This window comes from Sphaeramia orbicularis, chromosome 11 (genome assembly GCF_902148855.1).
Source record: "Sphaeramia orbicularis chromosome 11, fSphaOr1.1, whole genome shotgun sequence".
Taxonomy (NCBI): domain Eukaryota; kingdom Metazoa; phylum Chordata; class Actinopteri; order Kurtiformes; family Apogonidae; genus Sphaeramia; species Sphaeramia orbicularis.
Window position 1 is genome coordinate 13777066 of NC_043967.1, and position 15614 is coordinate 13792679.

The following is a 15614-nucleotide window of genomic DNA, read 5'->3' on the forward strand; positions in this document are numbered from 1 at the left end:
TTGTTTTATTTGCATGTCAGCCAACACAGTGGACACTTCTGCATCATCTCATACACTGACATTCATACCATTACTGTAACTTTGCTGTTCTTCATAAACCTGATCTGCACTAACATGCTTTGTGTAAATGAATTGCTAGTTGTTACTAGACTATAACTAACAGTTTTCTTAACCCTCTGGTATCCGGGTGCGCCTTTTAGGCACACTTTGCACTTCGTGTTAAAAAACTTCATATTATTTTTCACAATTTAAATAAGTTTAGAATTCAAAAGTTGTTCATTTTTGCATGATCTTTAAAATTCTGGCCACCAACTAAAATTTGCACATTGTAAACAAAAGAAAATTACAAGACTAGCATCTGTCTCCCAAGTGTGCCTAAAATGCACTATTTCTTCCATTATAACCACTGTTTTTGATCTGAAAGCCATTAAAGCATAAATCCTGCTTTTACTGATATCTGGGCTTCATTTGAGAGGTGAGGGTCGAAATTAATTTATTAACGTTGTTAATGTTGCTGTTAATCATTGACATATGCCAGGCTGCAAAAATCTAATAATATGTAATCCAATTTTTATGTAGTATTTTGAAAAAAACAAACATATTTTGTGTTTTTTGCATCAAAAAATGTAGTGACATCATGATGAAAAGAGATCATTTAAAAGGTTAAAAAAATCTAAAATGAATGATTATTTGATTTGTATGATTAGGGCTGACCTTGATTTACAAAAATAAAATCAAATTAGAGCAGAAAAACAAATCAATAAATAATATTTAATAGTTTGATTTATAGGTGTGCATTTTACACACACTTAGTGACAGATGCTAGTATTTATGAACATTTGACCTTGCGCCAAAAATAATAATGCAGATTAACCAGTGTTGGAGTTAATCATTGACATATGCCCTGCTGCAAAAGTCAAATAACATGTGATCCACGTTTTATGTAGTATACTGAAAAAAAAATTTTTTGTGTGTTTTTTTGCATCCAAAAAAATGGTTTGTTTACATTACAAACACGGCATTTAAAGGGTTAAAAAATGTGACAATTATTGAGTATTTGGTATTTTTATTTACAGCTCAAGTTGATGAAATAGAAAAAAGTGTATAAGAATCAAAAACAAACTGTATGAAATTTTTTTTTACATTATTCCACAAGTGTGCCAAAAAGGCACACTTGGTGCTTAGTAAGGGCCTTGGTGGACAGGATACTGGAGGGTTAAACAAATAGGGTTTTTTTTGCATATTATCTCCATGAAGTGAGTAATAACTAGTATTAGTGTATGTTAAAATGGGGGAAAACATCAGATTAGCTGCATGAAAAATGTTTTTCTATTATTGTGTTTTAAATACACGTTTCTTTGCTTCAAAAATTAAACGTAGTGTGCAGCTGAGTGGACATTAAACTCTATTAAAAAACAGGTTCATTAAAAAAATTTCAATCACATTGTTTTTTTTCATGCCTAAAGATGAATAAAAACACTCAAGAAAAAAAAAAAAAACCTTGACTAAGGCTCTTATAATTCATGCATCAAAGGGTTAATTTCAGAGCCAATATCTAGACATGTTCCATGTTTTCTTGATAATAACCAAAATCACTTCAGTTCTTACATCAATAGCTATGGCACTGTAGTGACAAAAACAGTGCTGTTATTCATTCCATGTTTTCTGTTCTGTCTGTTTTAGTCACATGATACACACAGGAGTTAGTACGTGATTGCATAACCAGTTTTTGATGGTCTAATAATTTTTTCTGCAACTGTATCATGGTATTGATACTTGTACCAAGATGTTAAGAAGCCTGTATAATTGTGTTTTGATTCTTAGCTGTCATTAATCTCTTTTGAATCCTATATATTGCTTCTGAATGTTTTTCATTGTACTTCAGAAACACTTGGAAATTAAAAAAAAAATGGCTATGGCTATAGATGGTACCAAAGCACAGATATTGGAAATTGTTTTTCCAGTTCTGTTAAAGTAGGTTAGTAGTGACCTAGTATTTGACTTAGTGACTTCATTAGTAACTACAGTATTTAGTCTGATACACCAAAACCATGGAACCACTCATAACTGTCAGAGTAGAAGAGATTTTCTGTTAGTAAGCAATGTAAGAGTCCCAATTATAAATGAGTACAGAACAAAAAAATTCATAAAAAGCTGCATTTTATTCATCTGGTGCAATACAATAATAAGACACCAATGCCTGCATTCATACATAAGTATAATGCCATGATTGTGTTGTTCCTTGTCTCATTTTCATATGCTAAAAACAAATGAGACACAGGAACATATGTGTAATTGAGTTACATGGTCGATCAAACTAAGATGATTTTCAAAACAGTGAAAATTCTAAAAGCTCAACAGTGGACACAGTTTTATGTAATGAAAATGAAATGTAAAAAAAAACTGGTTAACTCATCAGGAAAAAGTGTACAGTGATTGTATCAAGTTTAATTAGACTAAAGCAGTCATATTTTAATTGTAAACTTCTATGCCTAAAGTACTTTGAGCTTTCATTGCATTGTATGCACCACTGACACCAGTTAGGAGTTGTTAGCCAACAGAAAATTCACACAGTGCTTAGCTGATATGACAATTATCGTGGATCTCAAATGTGTTTGCTATGTAACGATTAAGTTGCTGATCTGGCAAAAAACAGTTTATACAGGCAGTTATCTTCAGACAGTAATTACTACAGTAACATATATTTGATAAATAAGAAAGGCAGTAGACTGTGATCAATGGCATATTTGTGGAATAGCTTGAAAGAAAAACCTGAAAGTGTTGTGATGTGGTAAGTTAGTAGCCCGGAGATGTGCAAACAGTGTCCTTATGGGTCGGACATCAAAACCAAGAACCTGAGAAAGTCAGAGAATGTGTCTGTGTGTGTGCTAGCAGCACTACCTGTTAAGAAATAGTAAACCAGTGTTAAGTATGTTACTGTTCTGCAAGAACAACTACTTACAAAAATACTCTGCATAACCTGCTTTATCCTTGCTGGCAAAAAAAACTGAACTTGAGTATAACAAGACACGACTGTAAATAAAACATTAACTAAACACAAAATATTTGTGCATTTCATTATCAAAACCACTGTAAAATCCATAGTCACTCTCAGTCCAAAATAAATTCAACAAGCACCCACAGAACCCAACATTTTCAAAAGACGAAATACTCATGCCATTCAACATTCCACTGACCCTCACTACTCTACGGCTATCCATTTTAAGACGTATCTACAGGCTGACAATGCCCATATCAAAAGCTTCTATCATTACAGCTTGTACGTAGCACTATATACTGTACAGTACCAATGCCTATCCTTTATACATTCCTTACATTGTCAAACTAACCTTACACAGATTCCATCATTTCAAAGGTTGGTGTAATTGGTGTAAAATATTGTATGCCCCAGCTTCTTACAAATCAAATAACAACTTGAAGAAAACAAGCATATAAGACTCAATAAAATTAAAATTAAATACAGAATATTGGTGACACAGATCCGTGCCAAATGTTTTCATTGTACTGAATAGTGCTGGTGGACCTTGTCCACCTATTGCAAGCCTGTGCATTACTGGATCATTCAGAGATAGAACATAGAATTTTCACTTTAATATGATAAAAGCCCTCGATGACGACCTGAAAGGATGTCATCAACACCAAGAGAATGAGACAAGTTTTTCTATACGGCTCTTTCACCATCGTCTCAGCACCTATATCAGCCCATTGTGAGGAGCTCCTGTTGAGAGACGCAGAAACCATTAGAATCCCGCTACTGGTCTGCAGTGACTCAGGGCATCCTCGAGGTGGCAGTAATATCTGTAGAACTGGAATGATAAGTCACAACATGGCAGTGTGCTGCTGACGATGCCCAATAATGACTCAATAGATTGGTGGGTACATGAGCGTGCGTAGGTCAGTGGCGGTGCACACATTTAACGCTGTGTACGTATTTGTGGCGGTGCTTGAACTGTATATCTGCTCCATGAACTCGCCAAGAGTGAGTGTAGCTTCAGGTGAGATCCATGCTGTCCTTAAGTACGGTTCAGGTTCAGGCCACAAGGCTCAACACTGGTCATAAAGAGGCTTCTGCTGCGAGGCCTCCACAGTCCATCCACCCATAACTTAGCAGTCAGTCTGAGATGCCAATGTCTTTGCATTGTTTACACGGTCAATCATCAACATCGAACAACGTAGAAGCAGCATTTACAATCCATCAGTTCATGGAAGGAGGATAGCTTTTGTGCAGGGGAATGGGGGGAGAGGGGCAGTCAGAGTCTGTTTTTGTAAGCACTTTTATCTTCTCTTTCCGAGAGCTTTGTACATTGACTACGAAAAGTATTCCTTCTGAGTCTTTTCATGTTTGCTTTTTCTATGTAAAACATGGACAAAGAACAGTGAAATCACCTTTTTTGACACCGATTAGAAGAAGAAAAAGTACTATAAAGCTTCTAGGTAGCACATAACTCATGAAACTTGGTGGGAGGGTAAGCATGGGCCAAGGATGAGCAAAAAGGAGGTGTAGGTTAGAAGTATGTTCCGCACTAGAGAACCCTAGGTCAGAGGCTAGTGAATGAACACGTCTGTTACATCTTTTGTTAACATAGGAACAGACGGTTCCACTAACCAGTAGCACTACATGACAAAAAGAAGGAAAACACATAATTTGTGCTTTAATGTTATTGCGGAACAATAAAAATAGCTGACTGACCTCAGATATCAGCGCTCTCTATGTGCATTTTTCATTTCAAACTGAATGTATGGACCTACTTTGACACTATGGTGTTTCCATGCCCATGTCCAACCCTTACACCAAGTTTCATGAAAACTGGTGCAGCGGCTTTAGTGTAACCTTGCTAACAGATGGACGGATAGACAGAAAAAAACAGAGCGACTGCTTTGGCCGATATAGTAAAACAGCTACTTCCAGTGTGTGATTATAGGGATGTTTTCATAAATCCATCTGTGTCTTCAGGACTGTTGAGCTTGTTGGTCCATTCCACCTACAGGAGAACGGCATGATGGGACAAAAACTCTGAAACACACAGAACAGCCATCTGTGATAAACTGAGTTGTATACTTCTGCATCTATATATGATGGATTTCTGTAGATGTTTTATATTTATGGGTCATTTTGGTGTCAAAAAAGGTTAGTTACTGTACTCTGAACACTGACAAAACCAAACATGTATACCAGAGGAAGGGTTTGCAGAATACTTTTTATAGACACTGTCATATTAAGGTGAAGGAGGACCATCAGGCAGTCCTCTCCTCCATAGTGGGTTTGTTGCTGGGGATTGGCTGGGCTGCATACACACTTCTACTGTGGCTGTCCACGCTCTGAAAGTAGGGGTGGCTCAGCGCAGCAAAGGCCGATATCCTCCTGGAGGGGTTGAAGGCAAGGAATTGCTGCAAAGGAGAGAGGAGAAAAAAGGATGCATGAGACAAGTGGATAGGAATTAGAGAGTAGAATGTAAATAAGAATGATGGATATTTGTTAAATTGAAGACTCAAGGAGTGCTACCATTCTGATATTTTAATATAATGAATGTAAAAGATGCTTCTTTAGGAAATGGATAAAAAGCAGAACTAGATTCTGGAGAAACAGACTAGTATTGCCCACCAATAAAAGGGCCCGTCCTTGCTCGTCCATGTCTGGAACCAAGTCTTCTATTGGTTTCGGGGGCCTGGGGGTGAAGGCACTCTGCGGCAGAGCCACCTCCTGGGGCCAGTCCTCTGCTGAAGGTACGCCAACAACACTGTGGGATGGTCACAGTCATCAGTGCCACTAGTTGTGAAATGACCTGTCACTACTGCTTCATCATCACACACCATCAGGCCATTTACTGCCTCTGTTTGTGAAAACTACTTAGAACTAGGGCCTCATGGAAATTCTGAACTCAAACCAATAAATAGATAGATGTACTTTATCCAAAACTGGGAAATTACAGTGTTTAAAAGAACATTTTGGCCAACACCCAATGGCAGTACTGTTATTTTGTGTTTTTTCCCCTCTGCTAAGGAAGTTCTGTTTTTACTGGTCTTCTTCCACAACAGTTCCTGATGACAATGACAACAGATGATTAAAATATGGATGTTTAAGGTCAAAGGTCAAGATCAGGGAAAAAAATCCAAATCCCATCCTGCAAATAACAGACACAATTAAAAGACCTAAAACACACATAAAATCAAATCTGATCACCACAAAGAGTTCAACTTTAAAATGTTGTCTGTGGAGGTCTCAGATACATGCAAATTTATGAAACAAATTTAATACAACACAACTGATAAACATCAGCCACTATTATCTGTGAAATTATACCTCATTTACCAGTGTCAAGTATCAAGGCAGATACCAGTGTTTAGCTGATGTATCTGTGTCTGTGTATCTGTTCCTACTTCAAACATGGTCACCTCTTAAATATACAAGACATAGGCAGTAGTCTGTATACTGGTGCACACTAGAACAATGTACAGTAATGCAAGAGGTCACGATGGTCTATAGCTTTAATTGGGTGCATTTCTAAGAAATTCCATCAAACATTAGCTGTATAGCAGGGAACACTATGATACTTACTCAAAAATCTTTCCCAGCTGATCAACATCTGAGTTTCCTCGAAACAAAGGTCTAGGAAAGAGAACAAATCAAGATCAGTGTCTGGCAAGCATCAATGGTCTATATTAAACTCAGAAACTTTACGATATTGACCCATTGGAGACATAAGCCCAAACGTTCTCCTACAGACAGTGAAAGAACAGCCCTTAGATATAAGCTACTGGCTCAGGGCGCAGAGGAATGTGTGACTCTGTTGTGAATGTCTGAAGTAGCCACACACTGGTAGCTCCATCGCTTGTAGCCAGGATTGGGCGGCACTGTTGGTAGTACCACTGAGCAGGGAAGGAGGGAGTGATGAAAAGGAGGGAGGAGAGCGGCGGCAGGGCTGCTGGTGGTTCCTGTGGCTTTGGGCCGTCTTTGGATGCCCGTGGGCGGCCATGCCTGCCTTGGCACCCGCACAAATTCCAGTAGTCATCGGCAGCACAAGCCTTCTGGCAGTCGGACGCGACAGAAAAAGCTTATTTATTCCCTGTGTGTATGTGCATGTGTGAATGTGTGCATGAATGGGGAGGGAGAGGCGTGTGAAAGAAAAGTTAGATTATTCTAACAGAGGAAGAGGTATGGGAACAACATCCTCTTACTCAAGTGACTTTGAAGAAAACAGGGAGGTGTTCGATACATGACAATGACTCAAGTTAAACACAATTGATTCTTATAACCTTGTGAATTTCATCATAACAAAAGATACTTTTAATTCTATTTCTAGGACATGATTAGTCACCAGCAGATGTCAATGTAATGCAGGATATTTTCACATAGGTGTGCATGTTGCATGTGTGGTTGTGTTGTATCCAGGCTTTAATAAGTTCAAGTACACCCCATATTAATGTAGTCAACAGAGCCCGGCCAGCCACCATGTGCTCCCTCTTTTTCCCCACTTGCAGGAAGCTTTGCATAGCTTAACACCCACACTTTCCTACAGTCAGAGACACTGGGAAATTAGTCACTCAGGGGTATTTTGGACTTTTTTTTTTCAGTGACAGCAAATTCTCTGTCACATGCTATAACACAGAAGTATCATCCAAGTACAAATGAGATTTGCTTTCATCACTTGCCCCTTGCATTCTTAACCAATAGATAGTTGTTCTGTGGTTTTCTTAAATATCCTTTTCCACCTCAGACGTTTAACGCAGGTCTTTCGAGGTAAGGAGCAGTGCAGAGGTTTTAAAGCCATTTAAGATCAGACCAAACCAGTTCTGACTGTTGCAAAGGAAGAAAAAAAAATCACCTACAGCAAAGTCATCGTGCCAAAACAAGTAGGGCTGATAATTCCAAGAGGTCCATTTTTAAACCTGGAGTGGTTTGTTGGTTTGTTAGAGGGGATAACTGGATTCACATAGGCCTGGCCGCTGGCACAAACTCACACAGTCAACAGCAAAGTGCAAATGTGCATTAGCACACACAAACAAGTACATGCATGAGAATAGGGTTTGTTTCCCAGTCTGAGATTTGGAAGCGTGTATTCATGTGCACACACAACCATACAGACAGAAGTGGCAGTGAAAGCCGGACTGAGACTGGGTTGGGACAGGCAGCTGAGTCACACTTCCTTTAGTGCCAGCTCTGCTCTGTCCCACATTCCACTGAGACGACCTCTGGAATGTGAGTGTGTGTTCATGTTTGCACGTGAGAGCGTCTGTGTGAGTGGGAAATGGGGTGTGTGAGTGTTTGATCATGGCTTCTTTGCATGTGCGAGTCCTGTACATGAAAGTCCAGGCTCAGACTGAATATCCATGCGTGTCTGGGTAGAGCCTACAATGCACGAAAGGCTGCAGTGGCCAGGATTTATCAATCCAGGTCCTAACTGTGAGAAAGTCAACATAGATGCAGGGGGCCTCTCCCAGACCATTAACCCAACACATTCAACCTTTTCGATTAGTGGAATGTCAACATGCAGTCAACACTCTCTACCCCCATTCACTTGAACCATGACTCACCCCGACACGATCCCAGCCATGCAGATGCAGACTTGTATGATATTTGCTCAAATTCCTTTGATGCCATGATCCTAAAAATACTTGCTACAGTAGATGATGTGGAAGTAAAGGATGTTTTCTTAAATGACATGTTTGAGAGAGGAGCTCTGGGGGAAAACCTTTGATGAGCCAAAGGATAAAAGTCTGAATTTCCACCTTTCTGACCCACAATGGAAGGTAACAAGACTAAGTGGAGTCATCAATGCTCACTAAGGTCCAACACAGAAAGTAACCTTTATTCTAATTTCTCATTATTGTCAATCATGTTAACTGTGTAATAGCCCATACCCATGTAGGCTGCTTAGGTTTGCAGGTTTATAGTCTGGTATCAAGATGGGAATATGACTAAAATCACAGTATGTAACTGTATATCATGATAATATAGGACTGGACAACCTCACAATCTGAGTTCGTCTGGGACCTACTTCTCACAGATTGTACCAACCTTGTTATAAGCAAAAGTAAATGTGTAACTGTCCTATTTAGCCGACATTTGTTCTGAATTTGTCATGTAACAGTGTAATTATGGTACTATAAAGAGTGTGTTCCATTATTGGTTTTTAATATTTATGTTGCTATGCTATTCACTTCATTTTAGTCCATTTACAGGAATACTTAAACACATTTGATAAACTGAAGTCTTTGCTTTATGTCCGCTTTAACCTGCAGAGTTTGTGTAATGTATCATTTTGCTGCTTCTAAAGAAATTATAATAAAACGAACTTCATAAAGTGAAGAACTGATTTACAAACTGTATATCTATGAGGTGCTGGTGTGGCTTTTGAACTCTTACATACAGTGAGTGTAACTTACACAAATGTTTCAGAGTTGTGTTACTGATGTTCACTGTAAAACCCCAGTGGGACAAATTAGGCCATGATGTGGACAATGTTGACTTCATCTAGATATTGTCAGAGTACTGTTAAGTCAATCCAAAATGATGAAAAAATGCTGAGTTTTTGGTCAAGTAACCACAGTATTCTTCAGTTCAGAAACCAGAGTTAATACAAGACTTGATGATCATATGATATTTTGGCCACATCACTCAGCCCTGTGGTTTAAAAAGCATACTGGACTTAATCTCATTTGATTAATTTTTTCCCTTGTAAACAAAAACTGCTTGTCGTGAGGCACATTTCGAGTTAAAACAAAAGACTAAAAGTTACTAACTTTTGACTAAGTCTTTGAAAATTAAAGCTTTAAGGCCCAAAATGTTAACATCAACACTCAAAACAAACTGTATTTTCTGTTGATCATGCGAGCCCAACACAATACAACTGTGAACATTTTCATACTTTCCTGGTTTTAAATGTCCAGGGTGTACAATTTAGCTTCACACCATTCATATCTTAAGAGGGAGCAGCAAAAATGATCTAACAAAAGAGGACAGATTCCACATCATGGTCTTGGGGTTTTAGGGAAGATCAGAGGCTGTTTTATACTTGAATTATCCAAAAGTTGCTCATTATCCAGGGTAATAAGCACCTATTTTAAGAGAACAATTGGCTTTGTAACAATCAGACTACCTTTGTGATGTCTAGTAAATTATGTCATTTAAATGAACAGAGTGTTAGTGAAACAAATGGCAGCTTGAGGTGTTGCGACAGGTGGGGCCTATATAATCCGATCCGACTCCTTTCTATGCATGATCTCCAATTATCTTATCTCTCAACCCCAGTCCTGCACGTGGATTTATGACAGGCCAAGAGTGAAATACAATAATACTAATACAATAGTTATCAATGATTTGATCTGTTTTTTAAGAGTATGATGGTGTTAATCAGTTTCATATTTAACCTTAAGTAAAAATCCAAGACGAGTAGGAATAATAGATGTGCAAACTCATTCTAGGTTCATTTCAGGTGCAGAGTATTCTGTTGAGCAATCAGACCAGCGGTGGCGATGTCTGGTTCATTGTACCCGACCTGCCAGCGATTATAATCTTCAATTGAACAGAGCTACAAACCAATAAACAGTCTTCTCTCATCTTCTGTTGTTCTGCACTTTCCCTCATTCACTCTTTCTTTTGCTTTCTTTCAGCGCTTCTCCCAGGTGCCCTTTAATCTCTAACAGGTGGCCTTTTAAAAAGCCATCTTAATCACCTGCGGAGAGAGGGCGAGAGACGCAGAGACTGAAAAAGAGTGCGAGTGTGTTCTGTTCATCGCCATCAAAGGGCTCTGCTTGCCTTCAGCCTTAAGGCAATGTTGGACAGTTGCCAGATTGTGAAAACACAGTCGCATAGACACCAAAGCTTTTCACAGCTTATTGTGTCAGGCTGAGAGAAGAAGTACCCGAACCCAGACAATACACATACACACTTCGCTGCCATCAGACAAGGCAGGGCTTCCAACTGTGGAGCACATCACATAGGGTTACATATGGTGCATTTCTGCTGATGCTTGCTCTATTAGTGTGAAATTCACAGAATGTTAACCTATATAGTAGTTAGACTTATGCACCTCCTCTTAGCTCTGTTATTTTCACGTTACAGAAAATGTACCCTGTGACAGAATGTTTTGGCTAATCACATGTGTTTTGCGGAAAGCTAGGAGGGTAAATGTGACTGACAGCTTTAATAACTGATCGCTGCTCAGATTCCATTAGATGCGACTCGTTTTCATAGCAGTAAGAAACTGTCATATCATATCTGTCTATAGATTTTACAGAAAGGACAGGGCTACAGACAACAGAAAGTTTGTGTTTAGTCATGTTTCCAGAAGCCAATGGCAATGAATAGATTAACTTTACTTGTAATCAGAAAACACCAGTCAAAAGTGGAAATTTTACACAACACAAATACATGTTAAGAGGCTATACTCATATATACCATTCTGATTAATATAGATTTCTATTATTTTTGTATAACGTGCAGGGCCTGGCAGATCAGATCATGCCTTTAGATTCAAAGCAGAGCTGCTACAGTGTGAGTTTATTTTATTATTTATTCCATATATATCATTTACTCAATACAAATTGTGAAATCTTGTATTTTCCTGATGGGTAAAATGGCTAACATGTTTTAAAATGGCTCATATATGAAAGTACTTTAATCATCCACTGTCCTTTACATCTGTATTTGTGCATTTTATATCAATTCATCCCCCATTCATTACCCCACAAATCTTCTCACCCTGTGTCACCATTTGCCATAAAACTATGCATTCCCAGTGACGCTCACGTGCAGAGCGTGGGTTGTGTGTGCGGCTGAGCATGTTGGGGTATGAGGACGGTTGGGGAAGGAAGCTTAAATTACAGGCAGGGCTGCTTCTCCTGGCAGTCAGCCCTACCTCAAAAAACTGTTCTTATCTCCTCTGAGGCACAACACCATAAGCTGGCGAGACCCCAGGTCCTTGCTGATTATAAAAAAAATAACTCTTTACACTGTATACTGCATAAACACGTAGGGCTCACTGCTACAAAGACAGGATTTACCCAAGAAATTACATTTTTTCCCACTTTTCTCTCTCTTTCAGTTGAACTTAACTAAAATGGTCCGTTATTAACTCAGCTCTCCAATGTGTGAAGTTCGTTAAACCACAAACTGACAAACACCTATACCAAGAAGCCGCATCTTGACTTGCATGTTTCAACCACAGTACGCAGCCTGCCATTACTGTAATGGTTTGATAAGTCAACTGAAATGTGACTGCTCATTATTCATCTGGCAGGTGTCACTAGAGGAAAAGACAAGTTTAGGAAACACACGGGTAACCGTTGCTGTAATAATGGGGGTGTATTTATGGTGGCATGTAACGCCAACATGGAGATGTGGCCGTCTTGGAAACCACACTACAATTGACATGATGACTTTGAAAGAGCACTTATGCCAACAGTGCAACTCAATTTGATGGGAAGAAAGTAACTGCCTAGTGTTATTAGCAACATATCGTTAGCCTCATTCACATTTTTGGCCATGTGATCTCTGTGTAACTTTACTGCTAAACACTGCTGATTTATTTCCTGCAGATATCACAATTTGTCCAAAAATACGACTTGGGCAATCATGCTACAAGGCTAACATCCTGAGTGACGAGGATGTTAGCGTGTGAATGAGTGTATATGCTGCAGGTCAATGATCATTATCTGTTTAGGACTGAACATACTAGAACCATAAGCATGGGACACCAAGCTCATTTTTTCTTGATGACTCAGTTGTCAGCTACTGAGGTGTAAATGTCTGATGCCACTTAGCAGGAACAGCATACAGTTTTAGGATACAGCAGGTAACAATTTGAAAACTGTAAATAAATAAATAGTTTAACAGTAAATGTCAATAAATTGGAAAACCAAAACAGCAAACATATGTCTACATCCTGTGGTAGACTGAAATTTCCTGCTGACATTTAAGTCAACACTGAGGCCAAATATCAATTTGGGAATATATTATCAATGATGATTATGTCTCAATATTAGTAATATTTTTAGCAAGACTTGCAGACGCTGAATGTTTTGTTGAATAATTTCACATGCTGGCATAGGCAATGCAGTTGCTGTGGGTTAAAGAGGCACAAAGCCAATATTCCATTTACTTTTTTGTGCCTTCATTCATGATAGTTGTCAAATTCAGCAATACTGACATTGTAGTGCAGTGCATTTTGTCTTTTTTGGTGTATTATGTCTTTCCTCAGTGACACAAACAACATATAGTGAAAATGACTGTTACCAAAGTATTAAGTGTCACAGAATAGCATGAATATATATATCATCATCCTTGATAACATATTTTGATAGTATCTGTGGGTTATTCCCTTCCGATTCCTACCATTGGTCCCCTCATGTTTGTTTGATTTATTTAATTTAAACTCATCACACTGGCACTCACCGCCTCCTGAACATCTCGGCGAAGATGCAGCCGACGCTCCACAGGTCTACTGGTGTAGCATAACTGGACTGGAGCAGCACCTCCGGGGCTCGGTACCACAGTGTTACCACCTACAAAACACAGTAAAAACCATTAAATATAAAGACAAGAATTAGGCCTAGTTCTTCACATAGCTTTATACCTGCCAGAGGCTCTAATGTAGGGGAAAATAAGAGTGAAAAAAAGCTAAATTGAATTATGAAAATGTTTAGACCTACAAATTTTCCATACAAATCTGAATAACACGAACAACCTGAAATTTGAAAGAAAAATAAGTGCAATCTTAACAATATTATGTCTAAGTTTATCACATGTGCATTACAATTTATAGTTAGATCGCAGAGGACCTACAAATACACCAAACATTTAGTAACAGGCAGAATGATATTAAACAAAGACATTTCAGGCTGTTTATGTTTGTTCAAGTCATTCACATTTTATGTAAAAGGATCGTTGGTAAATGTAAACATTTTCATGTAACTTTACTTTTTCTGCACTAAAACAAAATTTGCTGTTGTCATTATTCATAGATTAATGTTATTTTACTGACCTGACCCACTTGAGACTGATACAATGATTTTAACATCCTTGATTGTTAATATCTTCAGTGTTATTTTTGCATTTCACAAATTCATCCCACGGGCAGGATTGGACCCTTTGGCGGGCTGGTTTTGGCTCACGGGCGAATGTTTGACACCTGCGCTCTAATGTAAAAGTCACAATCTATTGGGACTCGCTAACACACACAGGGTTAATGCCACTCATGGCCTCCATGTTGGCTGACGTAAGCCATGAAATCATATCTGGCAGGACACGTCTCCCTGCTCCTGTTTTAGTGTACCCACATCAATGAGTCTTTCCACAGCAGTCCACCAGAGACTCATAACACTATATACACATACAGAGGACAGTGTATGTGTGAGTCCTAGCTGTTGCAGTAGTGAACGCAATGTTTCACTTGATTAAACGTGGTTGATTTCATGAGTGAAATGATAACAAGTTGCGTGTCATGAATGCCGACAGTGCCAGCTGAAACAGAAAACAAAACCTCCTGTCTTCCAACTGACGCACCAGATGCATGACATGTAAGAGCAGCCATTTTATGCCACTTTACACTGAGCATGGTTTCCAAATTTGTCCCTGCACCTCTGTTGGGAGCTCTCGGTGTAGCCCTAGCCTCCAGGAAAAGCAGCAGCATTGTTAACAGCTACAGTAGGGAAAGCCTCCAGACAAAACTCAGTGACCCCTAGTATGAGAGTGAAATGGTTCCAGGTGCTTTCCTCAACTCCAGATTTTTCCTACAGCTTTTGGCTTCAGTCCCTCCCTCAAGCACTGCACGGTCCTTATCGGGATCCTAAGAGTTTGAGACGAATGTTTGTAATCAAAAGAGCGCAGTGAAACATAGATATCTTTATTAGCTGGCTTGGATGAGTACAAGGAAATTATAGACTGCACTTTCACATGTTGTACGCAAAATAGAGACATGATCTTTAAAGAATGTAGATGGCCACATATGAGCTATTAAAGGGTAATTGTGTAAGTAATTCTTTTTTTTTTTTACACAGTTGTATATGGAAGACAGTATGAACCTTTACCAGACTATTAAAGGGTAACACAGGTACTTCCCTATGCACTAATGTGCCCCCCGAGAAGTTACTCTGAGTCAGCTCTGAGATCAGATGACTCATTTAAATCTTATTGTAAGAGAACAATACCACATAGAACAGAAATAGCCTGAATGAGAAATTACTTTGTTTGTTAGCATTTTACCAGATTCTCTTATCGTCACTGCACATCTGTTAAAGATTTGATAAAACCAAAAAATGCAAGATTTTCACAGATCAAAGTTTAGCCTACAGTATTATTATTGCTGAATTTCTCCAATTTAAACTAAACTCTACATAATTTGTAGTGTGACGTAGTAGTGTTGTAAACATGCAAACAAACCAAACTTTACACTGCACTGGAATCTTTAAGAAAAGCCAGTCTGGTGACCAGTAAGGGGAATAAAAAGTTCAGTCACATTTTGTTTTTCTATACTGATCGACACTATTAATAGGTATGGGGGCTGCATTTTGCAGATGTGTGATACTTTCTCATCTCCTGGTTCCTGCTTTAGTGGAAATAGGGAGGAAGTTGAGGCTAGTTGGCTGAGAAACAT

General features: G+C 38.7%; 1 protein-coding gene across 1 annotated transcript in view; it reads right to left on the bottom strand.

Moving 5' to 3' along the window:
* Positions 1-2143: 2143 nt before the first annotated feature.
* Positions 2144-15614, bottom strand: part of cdk6 (cyclin dependent kinase 6) — a 38085-nt gene continuing 24614 nt past the window's right edge. The window contains exons 5-8 of the mRNA XM_030147952.1: positions 13415-13524; positions 6578-6628; positions 5624-5759; positions 2144-5409 (exon numbers count right to left, since the gene is read on the bottom strand). Coding sequence (XP_030003812.1) covers positions 5257-5409; positions 5624-5759; positions 6578-6628; positions 13415-13524 — 450 coding nt within the window. The 3' untranslated portion in view covers positions 2144-5256. The remainder of the gene's footprint in view (positions 5410-5623; positions 5760-6577; positions 6629-13414; positions 13525-15614) is intronic.